The sequence below is a fragment of the Crocodylus porosus genome, unplaced genomic scaffold (genome assembly GCF_001723895.1).
Source record: "Crocodylus porosus isolate Cpor-Errol unplaced genomic scaffold, CroPor_comp1, whole genome shotgun sequence".
Lineage (NCBI taxonomy): Eukaryota > Metazoa > Chordata > Crocodylia > Crocodylidae > Crocodylus > Crocodylus porosus.
In genome coordinates, this window is record NW_017728931.1 from 21,856,754 (window position 1) to 21,880,246 (window position 23,493).

The 23,493-nt window shown below is 41.7% G+C and overlaps 1 protein-coding gene across 8 annotated transcripts in view; it reads left to right on the forward strand.

Annotated features, from left to right (window-relative positions):
- Positions 1-23,493, forward strand: part of SCUBE1 (signal peptide, CUB domain and EGF like domain containing 1) — a 340,412-nt gene that overhangs the window by 283,455 nt on the left and 33,464 nt on the right. For 4 of the 8 annotated variants that reach the window (XM_019544341.1, XM_019544348.1, XM_019544346.1 and 1 more), the window contains 8 exons: positions 587-703; positions 5,640-5,762; positions 14,644-14,763; positions 16,158-16,250; positions 17,214-17,330; positions 19,006-19,164; positions 19,860-20,063; positions 20,952-21,113. In XM_019544341.1, coding sequence (XP_019399886.1) covers positions 587-703; positions 5,640-5,762; positions 14,644-14,763; positions 16,158-16,250; positions 17,214-17,330; positions 19,006-19,164; positions 19,860-20,063; positions 20,952-21,113 — 1,095 coding nt within the window. The remainder of the gene's footprint in view (positions 1-586; positions 704-5,639; positions 5,763-14,643; positions 14,764-16,157; positions 16,251-17,213; positions 17,331-19,005; positions 19,165-19,859; positions 20,064-20,951; positions 21,114-23,493) is intronic. The other 4 variants (XM_019544342.1, XM_019544345.1, XM_019544347.1 and 1 more) reach the window with 3 other exon arrangements.

Genomic DNA, 23,493 nt, shown 5'->3' on the forward strand with positions numbered 1-23,493 from the left:
GGAAGTCAAAATATTCTCTGGAGGGACAGGAAATGTTGGTCCAGTTCCCTTGAGGAGGAACCCATCTTCCAAATTAATGTTATAACCATGAAGCCAGTGAACGGGTTGGGGGGAGAACACCAGCAGGTTTCCACATATAATTGATGTTTTCCTTCGCTTTTCTTGCAGGTGACCAATGTTCATGTTGAAAGAAACTGAATTTTTCAGTTTTCTTTTTCAGAAAAAACATCAAAAGTTTAATTTTTTCAGATTTTCTGTTTGTTTTGTAGCCACACTAACAAAATCAATTTTTTGCACAGACCTAGTGGTATGACACCATCTGAAATTAAATTGTCACCTAGTAGTCAAAATAAGTATTGCAGCCTTAACACATCGTTCCTAAAGCACACTCTCCTTTTTTCCTCCCTAACCCCTGAGCCCTCTCTTCCACAGGCAATAAAGAAATGCAGCTACTGTTTTCCCTCTGCTCTTACTTAGGAATGCTGCTTAGGTATATCAGTAATGCCAATGCAATGAATGAGAGTTAGATTCCATTCATCAGGTTTGAATGAGTTCTGACTTCTTCAAACTTTTTCTCTAAATTCAGATATAGATGAGTGCTCATTTGAAAGGACCTGTGATCACACCTGCGTCAACTACCCAGGAAGTTTTGAATGTCTCTGTCACAAAGGCTTCACGTTGTATGGAATGACACATTGTGGAGGTTTGGAGACTGAGTTTTACCTCTCTATTTCTTTGTTTTGTACAATCATGTACTAAGTGATGGTTGTTTACCTTTGCTGAGACTTCAGCACTCAAAATGCCAGATTAAGATTAAGTAAACATGGCCAGGTATGAAAAAAATTGCAGAATCTCAAAACTGCCTTAGATAGTCTTAGAAGAAGAGTATCTGAAAAAGGATAATCTTTGCTGCATTATGCAAAGGTGCCAAGCTGGACCATGATCCTGAATTTTGATCTGTGCAGGCCAGTTGCCATGTTTCCATGAAGCCCCACTGAAGTCAAGGAGGCTTTGCACAAACTTCTTCATGTTCTTCATGTTCACGAGGCAGTTGAGACCCCTTTCTATATAATAGACAGTGTGGTCTCTTCCCAAAGAGCTTAAGACCGATGGCCATGATCTTACAAACATGTAACACAGCCGAGTAAAGTTACTCACACACGAGTTTATAGGATCAGGATCTAAGATGTTCGCAAAGCAGTGTCTACTTTCAAAGTATTTTGTAGACATGTGTAGACAACTCTCCAAATTAGGAAAAATCAGTAGTGTTATTAGGAAAAATCAGTAGTGTTATCCCTATGTTAGAAATGGGAAGTAGCATATAGTTTATGGGATTTGCCATAATTTGCTTACTTAATAAATTAATTTAAGGTAGTGTTGGAGTGATGTTGTAGCTGTGATTATCCAGGAAAAATTCAAGAGGTGAGGATCTTTGCCTGTGATATATTTTATTAGACCAGCTGGTAATTTAAATTAATTTAAACCATAATTATTTACTTATATTCAGCCACTATTAGGCATCTGGTGTAGCTGATTCCCAATTCCGGTGCCAATAAGCTACCTGTATCCGTCTCCCCTGATCTACACAGCTCCTTGTAATTTGGATCAAGTAAGAGCATAGTGGCTTTTAGCCATCTGACTAACAATGTGTATTCCAAGGGCATCCTAAACTCTTTGTTTGCCCCACAACATCTACAGGATCAGCTTTCCTATCAGCCTCTACAGGAAGAGAAAATTTCATGTTCATTCTTGAATGTAAGTCTACTGTGCATCTGTAGTAGATCACACTCCATGTCCATTTGCCACTCAGCTGGCTAACGCAGTGTGGTCTCCTGTCAGAACATTTAGTAAGCAGTCTGTCTTTTGATTATGCCCCAAATACTGGTCAAAGGAAAACAAAGGTTTGCTTTTTGGGATATATGAGGAGTCTTTAGTCTGAATTATGTTTTTAACCAATCAGATCAGCATTAGACAAATATTGTGCAAACAAATCAGGTAATAGAAAGTAGTCCATTTTTCTACCTTAAGGCTTTACATGTAAATTATTGTTAGAAAACACTGGAGTCCAAAAGGAATCTTTCCTTTTTTTAACTATAAAACAAATAGGTTTTGTTTGATAAACATAGAATTTGGGTTTTGTCCATAGTACTTTAAAATTATGCAAAGTATAATCTGCAAAAAACTGTGAACAGAAGCATAGGCTGATAACATGAAGTATCTAATTTTAAACGAACAAAAGTAAACTTTATATGTTGATACATGTCAGTCTAAAGTCAATCTTTTTAGCTCAGTGAAGTTACTGGGAACAGAATCTGTCCTTCATAGTTCTGGCCCTTTTTGTGCTCATTTATCATGGTAAATACTGAATGTAAGATTTGTTTCCCATGTGTTAACAGGGAGGTCTCTTAGTGCTAAAGAATAAACAGGGCAACCAAGCATAGTTAGTTATATCCTGGTTCTAGTTAGACACCATGTAACTCATTCTGAAGTATCTGCCCAGATAGAAACAATTAACTAAACCCTGTTCTTGATTACATCTGAGCTCTGAGTTCCCCTGGCTTTATGGAGTTAACTTTTGACATCTGTGCCTGCCTTCTTTTTAAAAGAGAAGCTGGGGTGGATGGAGACAGGATCCTTTGTGTGGAGTGGGGTTTATGCATGCTGTGAATTAAATAGATAACAGAGCTTCCCCTGCAGCTAAGAAGAGACTTTCAAGGAGTTCATCTGCAGAAAGGATCCTGAAGGAAAAGTCTACATTTAAGGGGCAATGATGGAAGCATCATCAGAGCTTGGGAGTATTAAGGATCTAAGCCAGTTTGTGTGTGGGGAGGGGTTGACCCTTGAATTTTTGGAGGCTCCAGAGTTTTGCATTAAACGGATCTTTAATTTAAACAATGAGACAGATCTCACATCCTAGATCCAAATAATTCCATGTTTTTTGGGCAAGGCTGAATCCAAATCCTAAAACCTCATTTGGCCTTTATTTCTGTAATGAGTAGAACCAGATCTAAACCTAACTTCTTTAGATCCTGAACTTTTTCATCCCACACCTAGCATTAGTTATAATCTATATCAGGAGATGAATGTTATGAGAGCAATGGGTATTGTCCATGTAGCAGAGAGGATAAATCAAAGTTGGAGAATAGGATATTTCAGAATCTTCAAAAGATCCAGATCAAGTTTGACTCTTAGTGCCATGCTTTAATATGAGACAGAGGACACTTATGTAATAGAATTTAGCTGTGAGATCATAATATATAACATTTCACCAAAGGTCTTTTGTGAAGCTATATTCCAAGCAGTATTACAGTATGGCCAATCCCAAACACTTAAAGATCATGACTCGGGCCCTATCAAAATCATGGCTCTTCTCTGAACCTTTTTCCACTCGAAGTACAAGATCCAAAACTGGATGTGGCATTTTAGCAGTGGTCACACTATAGCGCAGAGTGAATGTAACCTCTATAGTCCTACTTGATGTTCTCCTGTCTATACATCTAGGCATTACATTCACCCTTTTGGATACAGCATCGAACTGGGAGGTCATGCTCAGTTGATTATCCACAATGACCCCTAAGTCCTTTCTCAGTCACTGCTTCCAAGGCCAGTATTCTTTGTTCTTCCCTTTATGACCTTGTGTTTGGTTATATTGAAACGCACATTATTTTCTTGTGCCCAGTTTAACTAAATGACCCAAGCTGCTTGATAATAATGACCTGCCATTTTCTTTTATTTGCCATTGGCATGTGTTATTATTGATTTTAGTTTTGTCCCTCACATCACTGATATAAATGTTAAGTAATTCAAGGCCAAAGAATCCTAGAGATACACCCACATGATGATTTCTCTTTTAGAGTTACATTAGGCATGTCTACACGAGCACATTTAATACACATAAGCCCAATTTAAGGCACATTAAGGGTGCACGTCTACACATGTGTATTCTTAACGCACCTTAAAAATGATGATTTTAGGCTATTTGAGCCTAAATTTGATACCTGCATAAAGCAGGTATCAAATTTTTATGCACAATTAGCTAAGTCACGTCAAGAAACGTTTAGATGTGTGGTGTGCATCAATGGATAGACTCTAGGGGTGTGCAAAATGGGCTGTATTCAATTTGGATTCATATCAGGGGGTTTGGGAAAACTGCATCCCAAATTCTTGAAAGCAAAACTCATGTCCACAGAGGCTAGCATGCCTGCAGTTTTGACTGTGCTGTGGCTTAACACATACATGTGACATGAGTTTTGCTTTCAAGAATTTGGGGTACTGTTTCCCCAAACCCCCTGCACCTATCTCCTCAAAACTTGGCAGACTTCATGCTGTCAGAAGGGGCTACCATTCCTGCACATTTCATCCAAATCAAGCCAGAAATGACAAAGTTATAGGCTGTTTTGTCCTTCCCCTTTATATCCTATGGGCAAAACATCAAAACAGTTTTGCCGTTTTAATCCTGTTTCGACAGAACAGCTGTTTCGAATCTAAACAAAATTTGAAGCAAAACACTCTTGCATCGAAACACTGGTCAGAATTACCCTTACCACTGATTGCTATTGTCAGCAACAATGTGCAGTAGCTGCAGTAGAGAACAAAACAGCATGCCTATATTGCTGCTGCTGCCAACACAGCACAGACATCTGGGAGAGGGTTCCATCCTTTTGCCCCTGCTGATTGAGCTCCCGGGGCTAATGTGCAATTTGTCAACCCTAGTTACACTACTGCAGAAGTCTAAATATATTGCATCAACTTTATTACCTTTATCAATCAAATCGATCATTGCATCAAAACAACAAGTGTTGTCTTCTTGTTCTGCCTTTGTATAGTGCCTAGCACAAAGGTTTATGACCTTGGCTCCTAGATGCTACAGAAATACAAATAATTAATTTTAAAAAAATGATATTGAGTTAGTTTGACAATGTCTACTTTATACAACCCCCTGTCAGTTGATTACCCTTCTTTTAACACTTCATAAATTAAGTTGCATATCAGCCAGTAATATTAATGAAGTCTTATATAAATGCTGATTGAGTAGACTAAACAAGGTATGCTTAATTGTGACCAAATATCCATCTAATACAACCAAAATTTTAACTGATATATCAGCAACATATTTTTGGTAATTGCCTTGCTTGCCTCTAACAAGATTCCTTCTTCTCATTAGTATTCCTATGACTGGTAGACTAAACAAAGTATGTTCTCTCTACTCAGTTCCTATCAAGTATGTATTTTGTCTGTTAACTGTTATCCATTTCTAAAAACATATATTCTGGGTGATATTATGGATAACTTATGTTTCTAATATGCAAGAATGGATAAATCTCTTGTATATTTGCTCCTTTGAAATTGTTGGTATTGTTTAATATACATTATGGCCTTGATCCTACGGAGACTCACACATACGCTTTATATATGTGAGTTAATTTTACAGATTTCAATGTGACTGCTCGTAGTGAAAAAATGTAATCATCCACTTGAGTCATTGCAAAATTAGGAGCTATGTGTGTGTCTATGCACTCTGTGCCCTAAAACTGTTTTGTGAGTGTATATGTCTGCATTGTATATATAATTAAAATGTAAACATTATACATGACATACAATAGACACATATCCTGACTTGTTTCGATACATACTTTCAGATGTTGATGAATGCAGCATCAGCAATGGTCGCTGTGACTATGGGTGCATTAACACAATGGGAAGCTATGAGTGTGTCTGTCCACTTGGAAAAAAGCTACACTGGAATAAAAAGGACTGTGTTGGTAAGTGAGTATCTTCCTTTTATGTTGTTGTATCATTTGGGCATAGTAATATGGAATGGGCTGCTTGAGAAATGTCCGGAGTGTTTGTATTCAGTTGTGTAACAAATTGGAGTGTGCTTATCTCTGGACCCATTTTGTAGCCTCAGATAGTAGGGTAAAGTCCTGGCTCTGCTGAAGAAAATCTTCAGTTTAGCCATATTCACACTTTTTTCGTAAAGTTTTGCAGTGTTATGGAAGGTAATTTGGTAATTCAGTCATTCCTGTTTTGACCACGTCCACTGTCTCTCTAGGTCAGTGATTCTCAACTAGGGTGCCGTGGAATTCTGGTGTGCCATGGCATTCTGGGGTGCCTTGAGATCGTTTCAGTGGTGCCATGAGGTGCCACATAATTTTGTCACTGTTGGGTTTACAAATGTGATTCACAAGATGAACCAAGAGATTTCAAATAGAAGTCCATCTGAGTTCTTTGCAACAGGAAAACTGTGCTGTAATTTTTCTGTAGTCGCAAAAAGAATGAAAACTTTGGCACACAAAAAGAGTCACACTAAGAGTGACAACTACCTGCTGTATTTTAATTAACATATTTTTCTGAGCAGGGAGTTTAATTGTTCGTGAAACTGGTAAAATCCTTTTTATCTAAATAACTTCTAGCTGACACATTTAGCATCTGATCCTTCACTCCTTTTGCAGTTGAAACACCACTTAGTTCAATTAGGATTCTGACTGAAAACTCTGGTATCACACCCATATTTAAAACAGCATATGTTGATCATAGTGACAGTCTTTGTTTAAAACAGTGATACTTACCCAAGGTGTCACAGCACTCTAGCCTGCCTTGAGATCCTTTCAAACATGCTGCAAAGTGCCATGCAACATTAGCACTGTTGGGCATGCAAACATGATTTACAAGACAAACCCAGAGACTTCAAAAAGGAATTCATACCATTGAAAACATTCTAAAATTTGGTGGTCTTTCTGAGTTCCTTGCACCAGAAGAATTGCTCTATTATTTTTCTGTAGTGAAAAAGCAAGTGAAAAGTAAGACCTGGCATGTTCCAAGGAGTGCCTCAAACTGAATAAAGGGTGCTTGAGTCTAAAAAAGTTGACGACCACTGGCTTAAAAGCAGTCTGTCAGCTTTGGTGGTGTCTGTCAGCATCTAGAAGACAAGTGATCACTTCATGAAAATAAAGAATGCGTTAATTGGCAAATACCAGTGATGGAATAGAAAGAAACATAAGAGATCCTGTAAGAAGTCTCCCGAAAAAAGGGCTGAGCACAAATGTCTGGGAGCACTAACTACGAGATGCTGTCTTAGTCTTTTGGAGATGTTTTGTTTTGATGATTAAAAATCATCGGCCCACAGATCTGTGTCATCTGGCCCACAAAGCTCCCCATGGATCCAAGGAAATTTGTCAGTGGGGAATTGCCACCATTTATCACTGTCAAATTTCCAAGACCCACATGGGTAGAGTGGCCCTGCCTAGGCTGGCCCCAAGAAGAAGTATTAGGACCCAGCACTGTACAGCTGCATTAGGCCCCACTGCATGCTGGATCAGGCCTGCAGATCAAATTGGCAGTGCTTATCCAACCCACGGACTGAAAGGCTAGGGAAAGACATTACACATAAACTGGTTTAAACTATAATAGAACAGATGTTCAGTGTACGTAAACCTGCTTGAAAATGACTGAAACCGGCTTGAGGTAAGTCTGATACATTCAACCAGGTTTAACTGATTTGAGTCAAACTCGTTTATGCAATGTCTGTCCCAAACCCCTTGCTGGTTTAAGATAAATCAGACTCCCCCAGCATCCTGGCATGCTCTCTGGGCTGGCCAGGGCTCTCTGCCCCACAGCAGGGCTGGCCCCTCCCCTCTGCTTTTCCCCATGCTCCCCCCCTCCCCCCCACTCACTGCTTAAACAGAGATCCCTTCCTCATTTCTCCCACAGCCCAGACTGTAGCCAGCATGTGGTCTGCTAGTTAATGCTGTGTAAGGCATATGTGTTATACGTGAGGTAAATTCACTCTTATTCAATCAGTGTGGTGGAAGCCCGCAGTCAGCTGCTTTGTGCAGTGCATTGTGGGAGTGATGCCATAGGCAGAGAAACTAAAAATGATTTGGGTGGGTTGAGCCAGGTGGTGGTAGCTGGGCCAGGCTGCAGTGTCAGCCCCTGCAGCCCAGCCTGGTCCAGAACCATTAGTGCAGCACTCCAGGAGCTGTGAACCATGGAGCCTCCCGGCAGCAACGCCTGTGCTTTGCTGTAGCTGGTACCTGTGCTTCTGGAGCTGCAGCTGCCCGGGGAGCAGCACAACACCATATCAATACAGTTAAGGGGGTCAGTACAGTCAAGGTCTTGGAAGTATCCCTAGTTGTTACATTGTAAAGTGGGTTCCCTTTATGCAAATTTGAGCATAAAGTGAGGGAAACTTGTAATCAACAGCTCAGATGATAATGTCTCTGCATTGTTTCCTTTGCAAAAAGCTGTTTAAGCACAGCTTGTAATAAACCAGGCTTTGTTTTCTGATGGGGTGTTAAATGCTGATAACAGAACTGATAAATGCCCCCCTCAGCTCTTTGGAGAAGGAAAGGGAGGGCTGCTCTAGCGCCTCCGCAGCTTCTAGCCTGAGCCACTGCAGGCATGTGCCTGCATTTCTGGGATATCTGTCTGGTTACAAAACAGATTTACCCTAGCCAGGTTAGACTAACCCGCAAAGATTGAATTAATTCAGGCTCAGGCTTTTTGAATGTCTGTCCCTAGCCAAAAGGTTGGGGACCACTGGTTTAATATATTAAGCATAAGAGGTAGGCCTTCCACTTTCGAGCATTCAGTGATCTCAGAAGGTTTGTACCATTTCTGGCTCTTTTGAAATGCCATCATACTCTTAACTACAGAGACCCAAATGCCTTGTAAGACATTCACAGGAAATGCCTAGGGAGAAGTCACAGGGATTGATAGCTAATGAAAATACTGAAGAACAACCAAGTCATGCTGACATTTCACAGTATCTCACACAAAAGAGACGTCATCTGTGGCTTTCAGTCAAATTCATGTGTCATATTGTAAAGAAAGGTGAAGATGCAACACGTTAGAAATCATGTAACCTAAACATACGTTTGGGCATGACACTGTGAAGCAGTAATCTGATTGTCACTTAATTTTATCCAATTTCTTTCTGTTCTGTGAAGAATAATGCTGCATTAGATGAGAGGGGATCTGGTGGCCATTTACAAACTCACCAGGGAGGACCAGTGAGAATTGGGGGAGGCTCTGTTCCCCAGGGCACTACCTGGGGTTACTGGGAGTAACGGCTACAAATTGTTAGAGAGAAGGTTCAGGCTGGACATCAGGAGACATTACTTTACAGTTAGGGCTGCCAGGCTCTGGAATGGGCTCCCAAGTGAGGTGGTACTCTCTCCTACCTTGGGGGTCTTCAAGAGGAGACTGAACAGCTATTTGGCTGGGGTGATATGACCCTGGCACCCATTCCTACCCAGGGCAGGGGGTCAGACCTGATGATCTGTTTAGGTCCCTTCCAACCCTAAGCACTATGATACTATGATTAGAGCTAAGTACTGTGGGAACTAGAGAGAGAAAACTGTTACAAGATCATCTGCTCTTTGCTCAACTAGCATATGACTGAGTCCTCAGAGACAGGGACATAAATCACCAACAAAAACTATACTCTTTTGAATCTGGCACATAATTAGATCACCCACGTGATGTATTGTATTCCCCGTCAATCTAGTCAGAATGTTGTTCTCAAAATGAAAAGCATTATTAAAAATGTTTTTCTAGTCATAAACTTTCTTTATTTTTTGTAATACCATATTGAAAGACAAGAAAATAAAGCATCAATTTCTACTGATATTCTCCATTTTATTCAGTGGATAGATATTTTAATGAGTCTTAAAATGAACCTGATCATTTTGCTGATGTCCTTGATCTTTTATCAACATAGTTGGAGGAAACTCTTGTAATCTGTTAGAAAAGCATAAAGAGAAGAAGAATGACCATAGCAGTGATTGTAAATAAACCGTTCTAAATAACTCATGAACTTTCAAGGTACACAGTGCTCTTTTTCTCATTTTGTACTTCTCTAGCCTCCTCAGTTCAGGGATGTCAGGCTTTTTACAAACACTATTTAATTAAGCATCAAAACAGGCCCCTGAGGGAAGTATGTATGATTATTCCCATATAGGCTATGGGGAATTAAAGGAAGTACAGAGACTTGCATATAAATCAATGAAGCCAGGCATAATAAAACAGGCATCCATACTCACAGGACCATTTTTTAACTTAACTTCCCTATTGAATTGGTCCAACCCAAGCAAAACTCATTCCAACTAGCCATTTTGATTGGCCTGTTTTATCCAGGCCCTGCTTGGATGCTTCCAAAATTTTGATCCTTATAGACTTTTTCTTCTGGTTGACCCCAAACTTGGCTGGCTGCTTTTCATTGGATTCTAATACTGCTGCTTTAAGTGCCCAATTGCTGCTGTTATCCAATGAATATCCTGGTTTATGGCACCATGACATCTGCAAGGTGGAATCAAGCAAGGAGGGAAGTTAAGCCAGTCAATTAGATCTTAAGCCAAAATAGTCTAATGCAGGGGCGGGCAATTATTTCGGGCGGAAGGCCACTTACCCAGTTTTAGCAGGCTGTCGAGGGCCGCATGGGTAGCCCTGCCCCTTGACAGGTGCCCCACCCCCGGTCACCATCTTGGGATCAATGTCCCAATGTCTTTGGTCTCAAGACATTGGGACATTTGTCCCATGTCCCAGGGCCAGCACCAGTGAGGCCCAAAGTGGGGCACAGGCTAGCAGAGGTCTGTGGAGCCAGGCTGGGCTGCACCAGCAGGGAGAGTGGGGAGCTGACCCGGCTCCATAGAGCCTGCTGGCTGGGACCCTGTGCTCCTGCCACCCTGCTCTGGGCCCCACCAGCACTGGCCCTGGGATACTAGTGCAGGCCTCATGCTCCTGCTGGCTCCCCGCCCACTCACTCCCAGTGCCGCCCAGCCCTGTGGTACAGGTGGGGGGCAGCGCACAGCCTTGACCCCCTGCTCTCCAGCAGGGAAGAAGCTGGTGCTGAGCACAGGGAAAAGTGGCCCCTCGCCCGCCCCATGGCCAGCGCTTCCTGCTGCAGGCGCTCGCAGCTCACAGAGGGCTATCGTGAGCAGGCACAGGCAGCCCCACATGGGCTGCAAGTGGCTGCAGTATGGGGCGGCAGCCACAGGATGAGTGAGGGGCACTTTTCCCTGCACTTAGCACCAGCTTGTAACCCACCCCTGCTGCCAGCCTGGGCTCTGTGCCGGCTCTGGGCTTGCCCATCAGGGCTGCGCATGGCGGCGGCAGCTGCGGCCTCCCCACATGCTGCATCGGGCAGTGTTGGCTGCTGCTGCCTGCCTGGAGTTTGCATGCTGGGCAGCCCAGAGGCAGCAGTGGCAAACACTGCCCGAGGCGGCAAGCTGGGGGGCCACAACTGCTATCACCATGCGCAGCCCCAACAGGCTGGGTTACAAGGTAGTGCTGAGTGCTGGGGGGGGGGGGGGTAGGTTACAAGCTGGTGCTGTGTGGGAAAAGTGGCTGGGGGGGAAGGGCAGGGGAGGAGCCTGGGGAGGGGGTGGGGTGGGGGGGGGGGAAGCAGCCCCTCACCTGTCCTGTGGCTGCCACCCCATGCTGCAGTCACTCGCAGCTCACCTGGGACTGCCAGTGCCTGCTCTAGACAGCCCCGCATGGACTGCGAGTGGCTGCAGCAGGGTGCACCAACCACAGGGCAGGGAAGGGCCGCTTTTCTCTGTGCTGAGAAGGAGCAGGGAAGGAGCCCAGGGAAAACCTGAGCCTGGGGGGGGGGAGCTGCCCCTCCCCCCCCCCATGGCTGGTGTTCCCTGCTGCAGCCACTCGCAGCCCACGCAGGGCTGTCCAGACCAGGCACAAGCAGCCCCATGCGGGCCTGAGCACTGCAGTGTGGGGCACTGGCCACAGGGCAGGTGAGGGGCTGCTTTCCCACCCCATCATGCTCAGCTTTTCCCTGGGTCACTTTTCCTCGGGCTCCTTCTCTGCCTGGGGTCCTCCCCTGACCTTTCCTCCCTCCCCCCCCTTCCCCCTTACCTGAGGTTCCGGTGCAGGGCAGTCGCATGGTCCCAGGCCAGAAGCTGTGGCTGGAGCTTCCAGCAGGGGGGGGCAGGGCTGAGTGGGCCCTGCTGTTGTGGGAGCCTGCCAGGGTTTCCCCTGGGTCCTACTGCCTGTGGTTCCTGTCATTTTTGACAGGGGGAAGTCTGTCATTTTTTACAGGAACCAAGGGCAGAGAAATATTAATTTTCTAAATTTTGGGGGAGGCCCTGCAGGCTGGATAAAATGGCCTCTCAGGCTTGATCCGGCCTGCAGGCCATATTTTGCCCACCCCTGGTCTAATGTGGTAGAGGAGATACTGTGAGGGATAATGTCCTCGCATTGAAAGTGATTTTCAATAGGGTTTAAGAGACAGTTAACCATGCTTGTCCAAAGGGAAGCAAAAGGTAGAGCAGGGTGTCATCTTAGGGCTTTGTCACACGTTACACTCAGGACATGTTTTATTTAGATCACAGTAAATATTGCTATGAATTAGAAAGTTTTCTGTGGTAATGCTTACCACAGTCTTAAAAAAGCACAACGTAAGTGCTGGAGTGTGAAGACTGTAGTGCAACTGGGAGGGGGAAAGGAGGGAAGGGGTTGGAACCAACAAACAGCTGTCTGTGAAGTTTGTAATCTCCACACCCATAGATTTGGTGATGTAAAAACAAAGTAAAACATTTTCTGTCCATTACCATTGCATGGTATATTTTACGGCAACCAGAAAAAAAGAGAAAATTTGTAATCAGGAAGCTATTTGTCAGCCCCAGCCTCCCCACCACATCAGCCTCCTGACTGTATTACTTCCATGGAGCAGTCAGGCATTAGCTCTACACATATTAGGTAATAAAATCTGGACACGCTCCTTGCAGGGAAAGTCCTACCTTTGCTACACTACAGTGGTACTTACTGGTATTTTACTGTTGAACGCTCAGATGCTAGCATTTTAAGTGCCGTTAACATGTCCTAAGTGTAATGTGCAACAAGGCCCTTAGAGAGCTTATTTAGGGACCAAATGGTTCAGAGAGTCCATGAGTAGGACCTGATGAAGTAAGTTGTTACCTATGAAAGCTCATGCCACTAGGAACCAGTTGGTCTCTAAACAAGATAATGACCTGCTCTTCCCTGCCTTCTACAGGATTTAAAAAACTGAAGTCAACAGAAACTTAATTTAGCTTCATATGACTGATTTAACTTGGAGCTGCTACTGTAAAAGGAGTTTAATAACTCTTCACCTGCTTAATCCAGGCAAAACTGAAATTCAAGATTATAAAACAAAAAGAGAAGTAACATAGCCTTTGCTTGAACATGGTGACACCTAATGGTTACAGCTGAGATGTGCACTTAGTAGAAATGGACATACATAATCAAAGATCCTCCTGAGTCTGGCAGCCTGCTTAGCTGGATTGTAGTTCTCAACCTTTTTTTGCACTCGAGGCTTCCCTCAATAGACTCAAGGCATCCCTCGGAAAATAGATTCTTATTTGAAATCTCTGGGTATATCTTGTGGATCATGTTTGTATACCTAACAGCGCTAACATTGTGTAGCACCATGGTTGAGAACTGGGCTACTGTGATTAAGGCACACAAGTCTCTATAGCCAACAGCAGATGGGAAAGCACTGTGGCTGTCATCATCTCCAGCCACCTTTGATTGCACAGTGTGGATGTTTACAGCTGAGTTGACTTGGAGATGGCCTTTGATACAGGTCCAGACCGATTTGAACTCATGGCTCTGGAACCAGATGCCTTAGCAGCTCTGTACCTAATGGTATACACGATTAAATAGCACTTGCTTCCCAGAGGATTTCAATTTAAACTTCAGTTATTTCTGGGGTGAAGCTCAAACTGTACAGCTTACAGTAATTTTACATAACATCAGCTCAAGGTGGAAAGTGGATACTTTATCCAAATCAGCATCTTTTTTTTTAAAGAGCTAGAGAAGACTGCCTTCCTTTGTAATTAAACTTTTTGCGGGGTTAGGAAGGAAGAACAGAATATCGGAACATCCATAATGCAAGAGTTCTTGCTCCCTTGTATGTACCAATGAAAAGAAGTGTCAGAACCTCTGTTCTGATCCAACCTGCCAAACCTCATCTTATCCTAGAATATTACTATTTCTAACATTGTACTCAGGCCTTGGCTGAGAGTTGTCTGTATGGGAACATTACCACCTGCTGACTCACCGGCAGTTCCATGGTCTTCCTCCGAGGTTTCCTATTCAGGGGTGGAAAGTTAGAAGGTGGAGCTGGGATTAAACAGAAATATTGGGCAAAGTCAATGACAGTTGGAATGGGTAGTGGAAAATACTGTACTCTCAAGAGTTTAAATAAACCAGTCTTAGTGAGAGTAACTCCGTGTCATGGCACTGGGGCCCACTGTACCTGAGAGGATATTACCCAAAAGAAAGGCAAACAATCTCCTGTGCATACTGTTACCTGCCCATTTCAGTGACTGGATTTTTCACTGTATTTGCTCTGATAGTTAGAGTTGACAACTCCAAAAAGATATGCAATTTTAGTTCCACTGTACTGTTCCTAGTACAGATCCCAAATAGTCTTCCACTTGCTGTGAACTTAATGAACACACTAAGTTCACAGATGTTTGGACATGGGCTGTTATATCACATGTTTATGAAGGATTTTCTGTCCATTACCATTGCATTAGCTTCATAAACATTTTCACTAATAACCCCTTTTCACATTGTCCTCTGTGAGTGGGCTGGTAAGGTCTCCTGGCTGCAGTCCTTGATTTTTCATTCCTTTTTCTCCAGAGATGGTGAAATGCCTCACAAATGCCAAGTCAGCTCCCCAGGCTCAGCTAGCCTGCAGTAAATCAGGAGGAATAGAAAGCTGCTTCTTGTCATGCCCATCCAACACACTCTTTGTTCCAGGTTGGTACAATCCAGCATTAATGATTAATGATACAAGGTGACTTAATTTTCTTCTTTGAACACATTGTAAATGTATTATTATAGATTATTACAAACAGTTATAAGGAAAAAATTAATTATAGATTAAAGCATGTATGCAAATACTAATTGAATACAGTTACAGCCCATCAGCAGGGCTTGATACTGTGAACTCCTAAGGACCATCAACTCTTATGGGAAGACTGGACCAAAGTAGTTAACTAGAGATGACAGTTGAGAAATGAATAAAACAAGGGATGTACCAGATAAATGGATTATTAAGGATACCATGTTAAAGAGAAGTTTGAGCATAGTAAATTATTAATTCAACAAATTCCAGAGATTGGAAAAAAGAAAAGGTTAATTTCAGCAATACCTCTTGGTACCATATTCCTATAGCAGTAGAGCTCCCTTAGCACACTTTACATCTGCTAAGAAATACAAATGTTACATTGTCCTGAAAGTCAGCCATATGTGGGTGGTTAGACAAAGCTGAGCAGTAAGTTGGAAGTGCAGGAGTCCCCATGCTAAACACTTGTTGATAGCTCACCTGTAGCAGTATGGCAGGATAACGTGCATGGGGAAGGAAGGCTAGGGCCAGCACCTGTGCTGACCCCAACAACCTTACCTGGGGTCCTGAGGACCTCCCAGGGCAGCAGCAGCACTGAGCTGTTTTCTCAGAGCCTGGCTGGCTGCCAGAGTGTGGCTTTGGCCAGCCAGGGTTTATTTCTGACAGTGCACATTGCTACCATGTGCACCACACTGTTTTTTTTAGCAGCATTTTTTTTTTTGACACCAGGATCTCCCATTGTCAAAAAAACTTGCCACACTTTGTACACTGCAAACTAGCAGCATGGTGAATGGGTACACATGAGCCGCATGCAGTTTGTGGTGCCTCAAACAACTTTGAGGCACTGCAGATTGCACGTGCACTCTCGTCTGGATGCATCCTACATGTTATTTTTTTCTATCAAAAATTCTGTCAAAGTAGTTTAAACTAAAATTACTCAGGAAAGTATATGAGAGAGTTTAGTTTTGAATTAACTGCTGCTTTCCACACCTGTAAATTTTGTGATGTAAGAACAGAGTAAAGCATTTTCTGCCCATTACCATCATATGGTTTATTTAACAGTTCACAGTCTGGAAAAAAGATTAAGTTTATAATCAAGAATATGAAGCAATAGACTCTGGCAAACCTAAGTCTTTGCCCACTTCAGCCACAATCATGTGATTTGTTAATTTGGTTTGTCATTTTAAGGTAAGATTTTTCAAAAGTTGTGTCAGTGCTAATAAGTGAAGAGTGAGGATATACTACCAGAATGATTTTTCTGTATATATATATATATCAGTATGCACACTTTCTCCTTTGTGTTCAGATTCAGAGAATAGTTATACACTGAGTTGTGGAGTTCCAGTACAGCAAGGCAAGGCTCAGCAAAAGCGCAATGCAACACTGCCTACTTGTGCAGGTAGGTATTATACATTGTGTATGTGACAGAGAGAGAGAGAGAAAGGGAGCTCTTTCATGCCTACACTGGCTTCTGGATGCTTTATTACAGGAAACCCCTGCCATTCACAGATTCGCCATTCATGGTTTCAAATATTTGTAGTGTGAATATTCAAACCCATGCTCTCTCCCTGTGCACACTCTCACCATGCACACTCCCACCCACCCCTCAGTGCCAACACCACCGGCGGCGTCTGCGGGAGCTCTGCGCTTACTGCCGTGCTCCCGACATATTCACGGATTTTGCCATTTTCAGGGATCTCTGAAATGTATCCCCTGCAAATGGCAAGGGTCTCCTGTACTCCATCCAGGAAGAGCAAAGATAATCTGCAGATGCTGTCTTTGCCTAACACAGGGTAATTTTACCTAAAAGCTTGCAAGGAAGAATTTTTCCAGTTATTTGAGTTGGTCTAATAAAAGATATTGGATTTACCCAAAGAACCTTGTCTGCCTATGTCCTTAGACCAACATGGCTACAACCCTTTGCAACCCATGGCTACAACCCTTCTTGCCCTTTGCAAGAATCACACACTTTGTATACTGCATAAAGATGCACTGAAATAAAGGGTTACAGATTCAGAGGATCCTGGTTGATTTAGAGCAGGGGTGTCCAACCTTTTTGAATGTGGGGCTGGATCATGAACTTTTTATCAGCCAGTGGGCTGGCGAGCCATATTCAAAGATCTTACAGGAAGCGGTATCATATCACCCCACCTGAAACAAAAGTACAGTGTTTACTTTCATTTCCTGTCGCAGCACCTCAGGCCTCAGAAAACAGCTTGGAGGGCCACATGGCGGCCCGTGGGCTATATGTTGGACAAGCCTTGTTTAAAGGTTGCAAGAAGATTACTAACTCAAATCAAATAAGTGCTTGCATTCATTTAGGCTGTACAAGGAATGATCAACTTTAATTTTATTTCAACAGATTCCTTAGCTCCACCAATCAAGCAAAAAGCTCGCTTCAAAATTAAAGATGCAAAGTGCCATTTACGGCCTCGCAGCAAAGAAAAAAATAAAGATTCTGGGAAGCAAACTCTTATGGGTATGTGGTTTCTCATAACATCATCAGAGAGTCTTAAATGTTGTTTCAGTTTGTTTTGGTAACTTGTTCTCCTCACAAGTTGCTAAGAAATTTAGTTATGACTTTCAGATTTGGCCTAACCTAGGCTTAGTCCACAATTCAGATTCAAACTAAAATTGGACTACGGTTTGGATTAGCAGTGCTCATCATGAAATGCCACCAGCTGATCTCATGAAGTCTTCAAAAATTCAGAATTTAGCTGATTCTACAAGGTTTCTGGCATTGGCAGTGGTACAGTTCCCCTGAGATCAAAAGTTACTGGCCAAAGAGAAGTTGGAAGAAAGTTGGCTAGGTTTGATTTTGTTCGTTAAAATTAGATTTATAAAAATAAGATATGTTATTTTAATTTGTATTATGTTCCCATTGGAATCATATGGTGCAGGAAGAGGCAGCCTCTTCCCAGAAAAGTTAAATCTGTAGTTATGGATGGCTTCAGTTATACTGGAAAGTTTAGTTTATATGATATTGCAAAGGATGAAAAGAAAACATATATCCAATCTTAGCAAAGTCAGAAATGGAAATCCTTTGTCAGGCTGGTCTAGCATTTGAATGTGGCAAAACTTGCTGTGAATACATATTTTTTATTACTTGTCTTTTCAATTAAACTTTTTTTGATATTTCCATACAGCCTCTGCAATCTGAGCACAGTCAGGTTGTAACCTAAATTGATCTGTCCAGATTAATCCCCCACACAGAGGGAAGGACAGTAAATAAACAAACAGTAGAAATAGGGAGATGTAAAGCAGATTATCAGAATGGAGACTAGTTTTAACTGCCTGGATGAGTATTATTAACATGCAAAGTCATTTTTAAATGTGTTTTTCATCTCAAATGTCACTTTCAGAGGTAAACAGAAAATAGGCTTTAAATGACACATTTCACATTTCTTTAGGGTACACATAGTTAGTATAACTTTGAGAAGTCAAGTACAGTTAAAATTTGTCTTGTACAACAGAAGTATTACTCAGAAATGGAACTGTAGCTGGGTCACCCATTTCGTAATTTAACTGCATCACATGCAGATTTCTGATTTTGATTCTTTATTTCCCTTATCAACCTGAGGCAAAATATTATGTAAAAACAGTCCTGAATTTTTCTTTTCTTTTTTTATCCTCATTGGGCACATCCAGATGACTGCAAACATGCCTCTTGCAGTGTCTCAAACTCCTGTGAGATGCTGCAAGAAGCACACTGGGAACACATTTTTTGATACCCGGATATCCCAGTATCAAAAAATATCCCAGGAGGAAAAAGCAGGGCAGGGCATGGTCCCAGGCCATGCCCTGAGGCAACCAGAGGCTCTGTCCTCCTCAGAGACACTCTGGTGGCCAGCCAGAATGTCTCTACAGCTGGCACTTGCCCTAGTGCTGAAGCACACTGCCTGCCCATGTGGGGCAAGCAGCGGTGCAAGCTGGAAGGACCTGGACCCAGGTTACTGACCAGTAACTAGGGGGTGGGCAGGCTGGAAGAGGGGGAGGTTCATCTAACCAGAAAAGGTTCATCTAACAGTGCATGTGCAATGTTATGTAACATTACCAAAGCATTAATGTTAACCCAACTCTAATATCACACACAAGCCTGTCACTTGCTACCTTGCTACTTGATTCCTCTTCCATGTCACTTCTGTTATGCAAAGGAGGTCAATTCCCTTGTACAGACAACTGTCAGGTGACCTTTGTGAATCTGAAGTGTGATTCCTCCAAGAAAAAACGCCGAGGCCGCAAGTCACCCTCCAAAGAAGTGTCCCATATCACCGCCGAGTTTGAAATGGAGATGAAATTAGAGGAAGTCTCAGGTTTGTGAAAGATCTCTTCTGATCTATGGGAAGGTCATGTTACAGTGCTATGGTTTGGTTAGCCAGTCAACTTGCATTTCACCAGGCTTGTATGCAACATGCATTACTAAATTCAACACACTTTCCAAGCTCAAAGTTGATTTAACTAGAAAATTGGCTCTCAAAATGTCTAGGAATGGTTAGAACCCATAGAAATATATGAAAGAGAAAATGTCATAATACATAGGTGGCAACATGCAGAGCAGCTGCCACTCCTATAGCCTATGAGACAATGCAGCATGTTTGTTTGATAGATCCCCGCTCAGTACTGCTGGAGAGTGTGCCGTGTCTGCTGTGTCTCTGATTCTGTACCTGGAACAGAACAAGGCAATAAGCTCCTTATGCTAAAGCTAAGGCAAGATCAGTGCTCTGGGTGCAATTACAGATTGGGAATTTGATTCGCTAGAATTTTTTGGTCTGTCTGTCCATTTCAAATGGCCTAAAATCAAAACTGTCACTAATCAGTCAGTTCTGGCACTAGGAAAAGCATGTATTTTTTCCACTTGGCACATAAAGAGAAGTGAATGAAGTGCCAGAGAGAGAAAAGTTTTCCGATAGTTAGCATGGCATACCATGTTTAGGAATGGTATACTAAACAGCTCTACTTTAAACATGAATCTCAATTGCTTCTAGTTTTCTTATTCTTTCCCATCTAGACACCTGTAACATTGACTGTGTGCGGAAACGCATGGAGCAGAAGCTGCAAACTGCAATCAAAACATTGAGGAAATCTATTAACAAACAGCAATTTTACATTCAGTTTTCTGGGACAGAATATGAAGTGGCTCAGAAGCCAGCTAAGGCTACTGAAGGACATGAAGCATGCAGTACAGGTCAAGTGCTGCAGGATGAAAAATGTGGTAAGTCTCAGCAAAACCTGAAGTTATATTTGAATCAGCTGCACCCTATTTAAAATATAGACCTTTAATGTTAACTAGTCAATACTAAGTCATACAGTAAAGCTATCTGATACCTAAACAACGTGGGGAATCCTGGGTCTTGATTTATGTAGAACAACAAGGATAGACTGACTGAACTGCATTGTTTGGGATCAGGTGCTTGTGATAACTCTTCAACTGCAATTTTCAGCACAAGGTTTCTAATCTATCAAGAATGCAGTTTACTTTCTCCTGATGCCCATAACACTGTACTGACTTGGAGTCAAATTTTCAGTCAGCTTCTACACTTTTTTCAGGCAGTTCGACGCATCAGGCCAGTTCTATGCAAAAAGCATTGAATTTGCATGTGCAGTTCTGGTAGTTATTCAGGATTACCACGCACATCCCTTGCACCTCCACAGTTCTGTAACTGAGAGGTTGAACTGAGCATTGTAACTATTGTGTTTAGAAACCCTTACTGTTTACCCTTTAAAGCCAAGAGTATAAAGTGTCCTCTTGCAAGATGAAGAGCAGGGGGATTCATTTATATGTTTAGAATGTTTTTCCAATTAAACCATTTTACTGTCAAGAAAAATACCAATTGAGATGGGATGTATTGCCTGCAAATACATCTTTATAATTGATATGTCAACTTACTGTGCCCTCAGCACACACATCTTGTATTGTATCTCCCATAAAATCATAACATATATTTATCTACCAAAAACCAATGACACTTTGGAGATTTTTTTGTTGTTGTTAAAAGTAGACCAAGTCAAAGAGAACCATCTTCTGTAGGTTTTTTATATGAAGGCAAACTACATTACCAAAATGAAAGTCCTTATGGAGATTCCACTTTTCTTTTCTCAGTTACCTGCAACACGGGCACCTATTATAGCGGAGAGCATAACCAGTGCATTCCTTGCTCACCAGGAACATACCAAGACACAGAAGGTCAACTTACCTGTGAACCTTGCCCAAGTAACGATGGACAGGGCATAACAGGCGCACGGAATGTATCAGAATGTGGAGGCAAGTCTAATTTGATTCTAAAAGGAATAGGTGCACCCAAATAACAAGCAAGGTATGGAGGCTAAAAGTGGGGAAAGCCTTCCACAATTCTGTCTTGTAACACTAACAGAAAAGAGCTCTGTGCACTTACAAACAATACCAAAAACCGTTTCAGTTTGCTCTAACCATTTGTTGGTCAAGTAAATGTGAATTAAAATACAATTTTGGGCATTGGTATGCAACTGTGCAACTTTTGCTCCAGGTCAGATATGGAATTCTGGTTATTTCTTGACTTGTTAGGACCTACTGACCTAATGCAGTCTGAATCAAATGAAAATTTTAAATAGGATGATATAATTGGATGCACACCTTGCTGGGGTTATTGGACCCCAGCAGTCTTTCCTGCCCAGAGCAGGGGGCTAGACCCAATGATCTCACAAGGTCCCTTCCAGCCCTAAACTTCTGTGACACTATGAATTAACCTGCTTGATAATACTGCCAAGGAAATCTTTTGGGGGACTACACTATCATACTGTGACTTAGCTCATCTGTGTTAGCAACAATCAAACCTCAGAAAGAGGGAAGCCACATTGATCTGTGGCCTCAGAGCCAAAATGTACTAAGTTCTCATTCTATTTGATCTTCCCTCACAAGTTACTTAAAAATCTCTGATGCAGATCACCTGTCTCTAAAATAAGCAATAATAATGTTCACCTATTTCAGAAAAGTGTTGTGGAGTTAAATTTGTTAATGTTCCTAAAACACTTTAAACAGGGCAGAGTTACAAATGTAAACAATTTTCCTGGTTTAGTTACAGATATGCAAAATGTAGATGTTTTGATAGGCAAGTGATTTAATTGTAAAACATTTCATTTGATGCAAAATATATTCAAGAAAATTATATTAATTAGTGTCAAAATCTGGGATTTCCAAAGTCTTATAAATACACACACACATACATACATCTGTGTAATTTGTTGGACTTTTGAAAGCCCAACTTTGAATACTCATTAATGCAATTTGCATTAATATAATTTGCTTCAAGACATTGCTGTTTTTTGCTATCATTGGATAAAGAAATGGTAATGGTGTCTCAGGGTGGTTGTTATGAGTAAGTTTTTACTTTTTCAGTGATCAACAAATAATTTAATTGTACAGTTGGAAAACAGTGAAATACTTACACGTTTCCAACACTGTTGACTTTTATTTCAGCCAAAATGAAATGCAGATCACTTATGGATAAAATAAAGTCTAAATTCACATGTGTTTTGATATCCTGTGCTGAAAAAAATCCAGTATAGCTGTGTGGAAGATGAAATTGCATTTCCCAACTACTTAAAATAATTCAAAATTAGTTTTCATTTTGCACTGGAATGAAAATGAATCTTTTCAAATGTCTTTGCTCAGAGCTGCTGTGGTGCCAATCACAGTGGTGGAATCAGCTGTCACTAGAGTCACAGATATATTTTTGCATACCCCCTCACAACAAGGCAGAGTCTGGTACTACTGCACCAGTTGCCTCTTCCCACCCCACCCCCCCAGTTATGCTACCATCTTTGCTAAATGGAATTGTATTGGAATGGCCATTTTCAGATCTAAGTTCTTGACTAAGTTTTTCTGTTCAGGTCTTCTCTCTCTCTAGAATGATTCTCAGTCAGGGTCCTACAGCATCCTGGGGTGCCATAAAATCCTTTTTAGGTTGTTGTTGCAGGGTGCCATGCAGTATCAGCATGGGTGGGTATGCAAATACTGACACTGTTGACAAGCTAAACCCTAAGATTTCAAATAGGAATCCATCATGTTAAAAAAGTTCTGAATAGCTGTGGTCCTCAGGAGATCTTTGCAACAGAAGAATTGCTCTATTATTTTTTGGTAATCAAAAAACAAGTGAAATTTGTTTCTGAAATGGGGTGCCACTAAATTCAGACAAGTTATGGAGGGGGATGCCTTGTGACTAAAAAGATTTGAGAACCACTATTCTAGAAGTTACCATGGATTTCGTAAACCTTTTTTGAAAATGATGAAATCAGCATGTATCTGTAAAATGTTCCAGCTTTGAAATAGCCTGTGTGGACAAAACAAAGCAATATCACACATGTAATTAATCATGTGCTAAAACCCTCAGCTCCCAGTAGAGACATACAAAAAGTATGCCAGCAATTTTGAGCAAACACTGTGAAGAATGTAAGTTGCAAGAAAGTACTTAGATCACAGTATAATCTATTTAATGAATGCAATCTTCTCTATTTAATGAGGAAAGTCAGATAGTAGAAAAGGGTGGCACCTTAGACTAACTCATTCAAAAAGGTGTAAACTTTTGTAAGGAACAGCCTTCTTTGTCAGATGACTAAAACAAGTAACTACCTCTAATCAGGAAAACCAATTATTTGAAACATTTCCC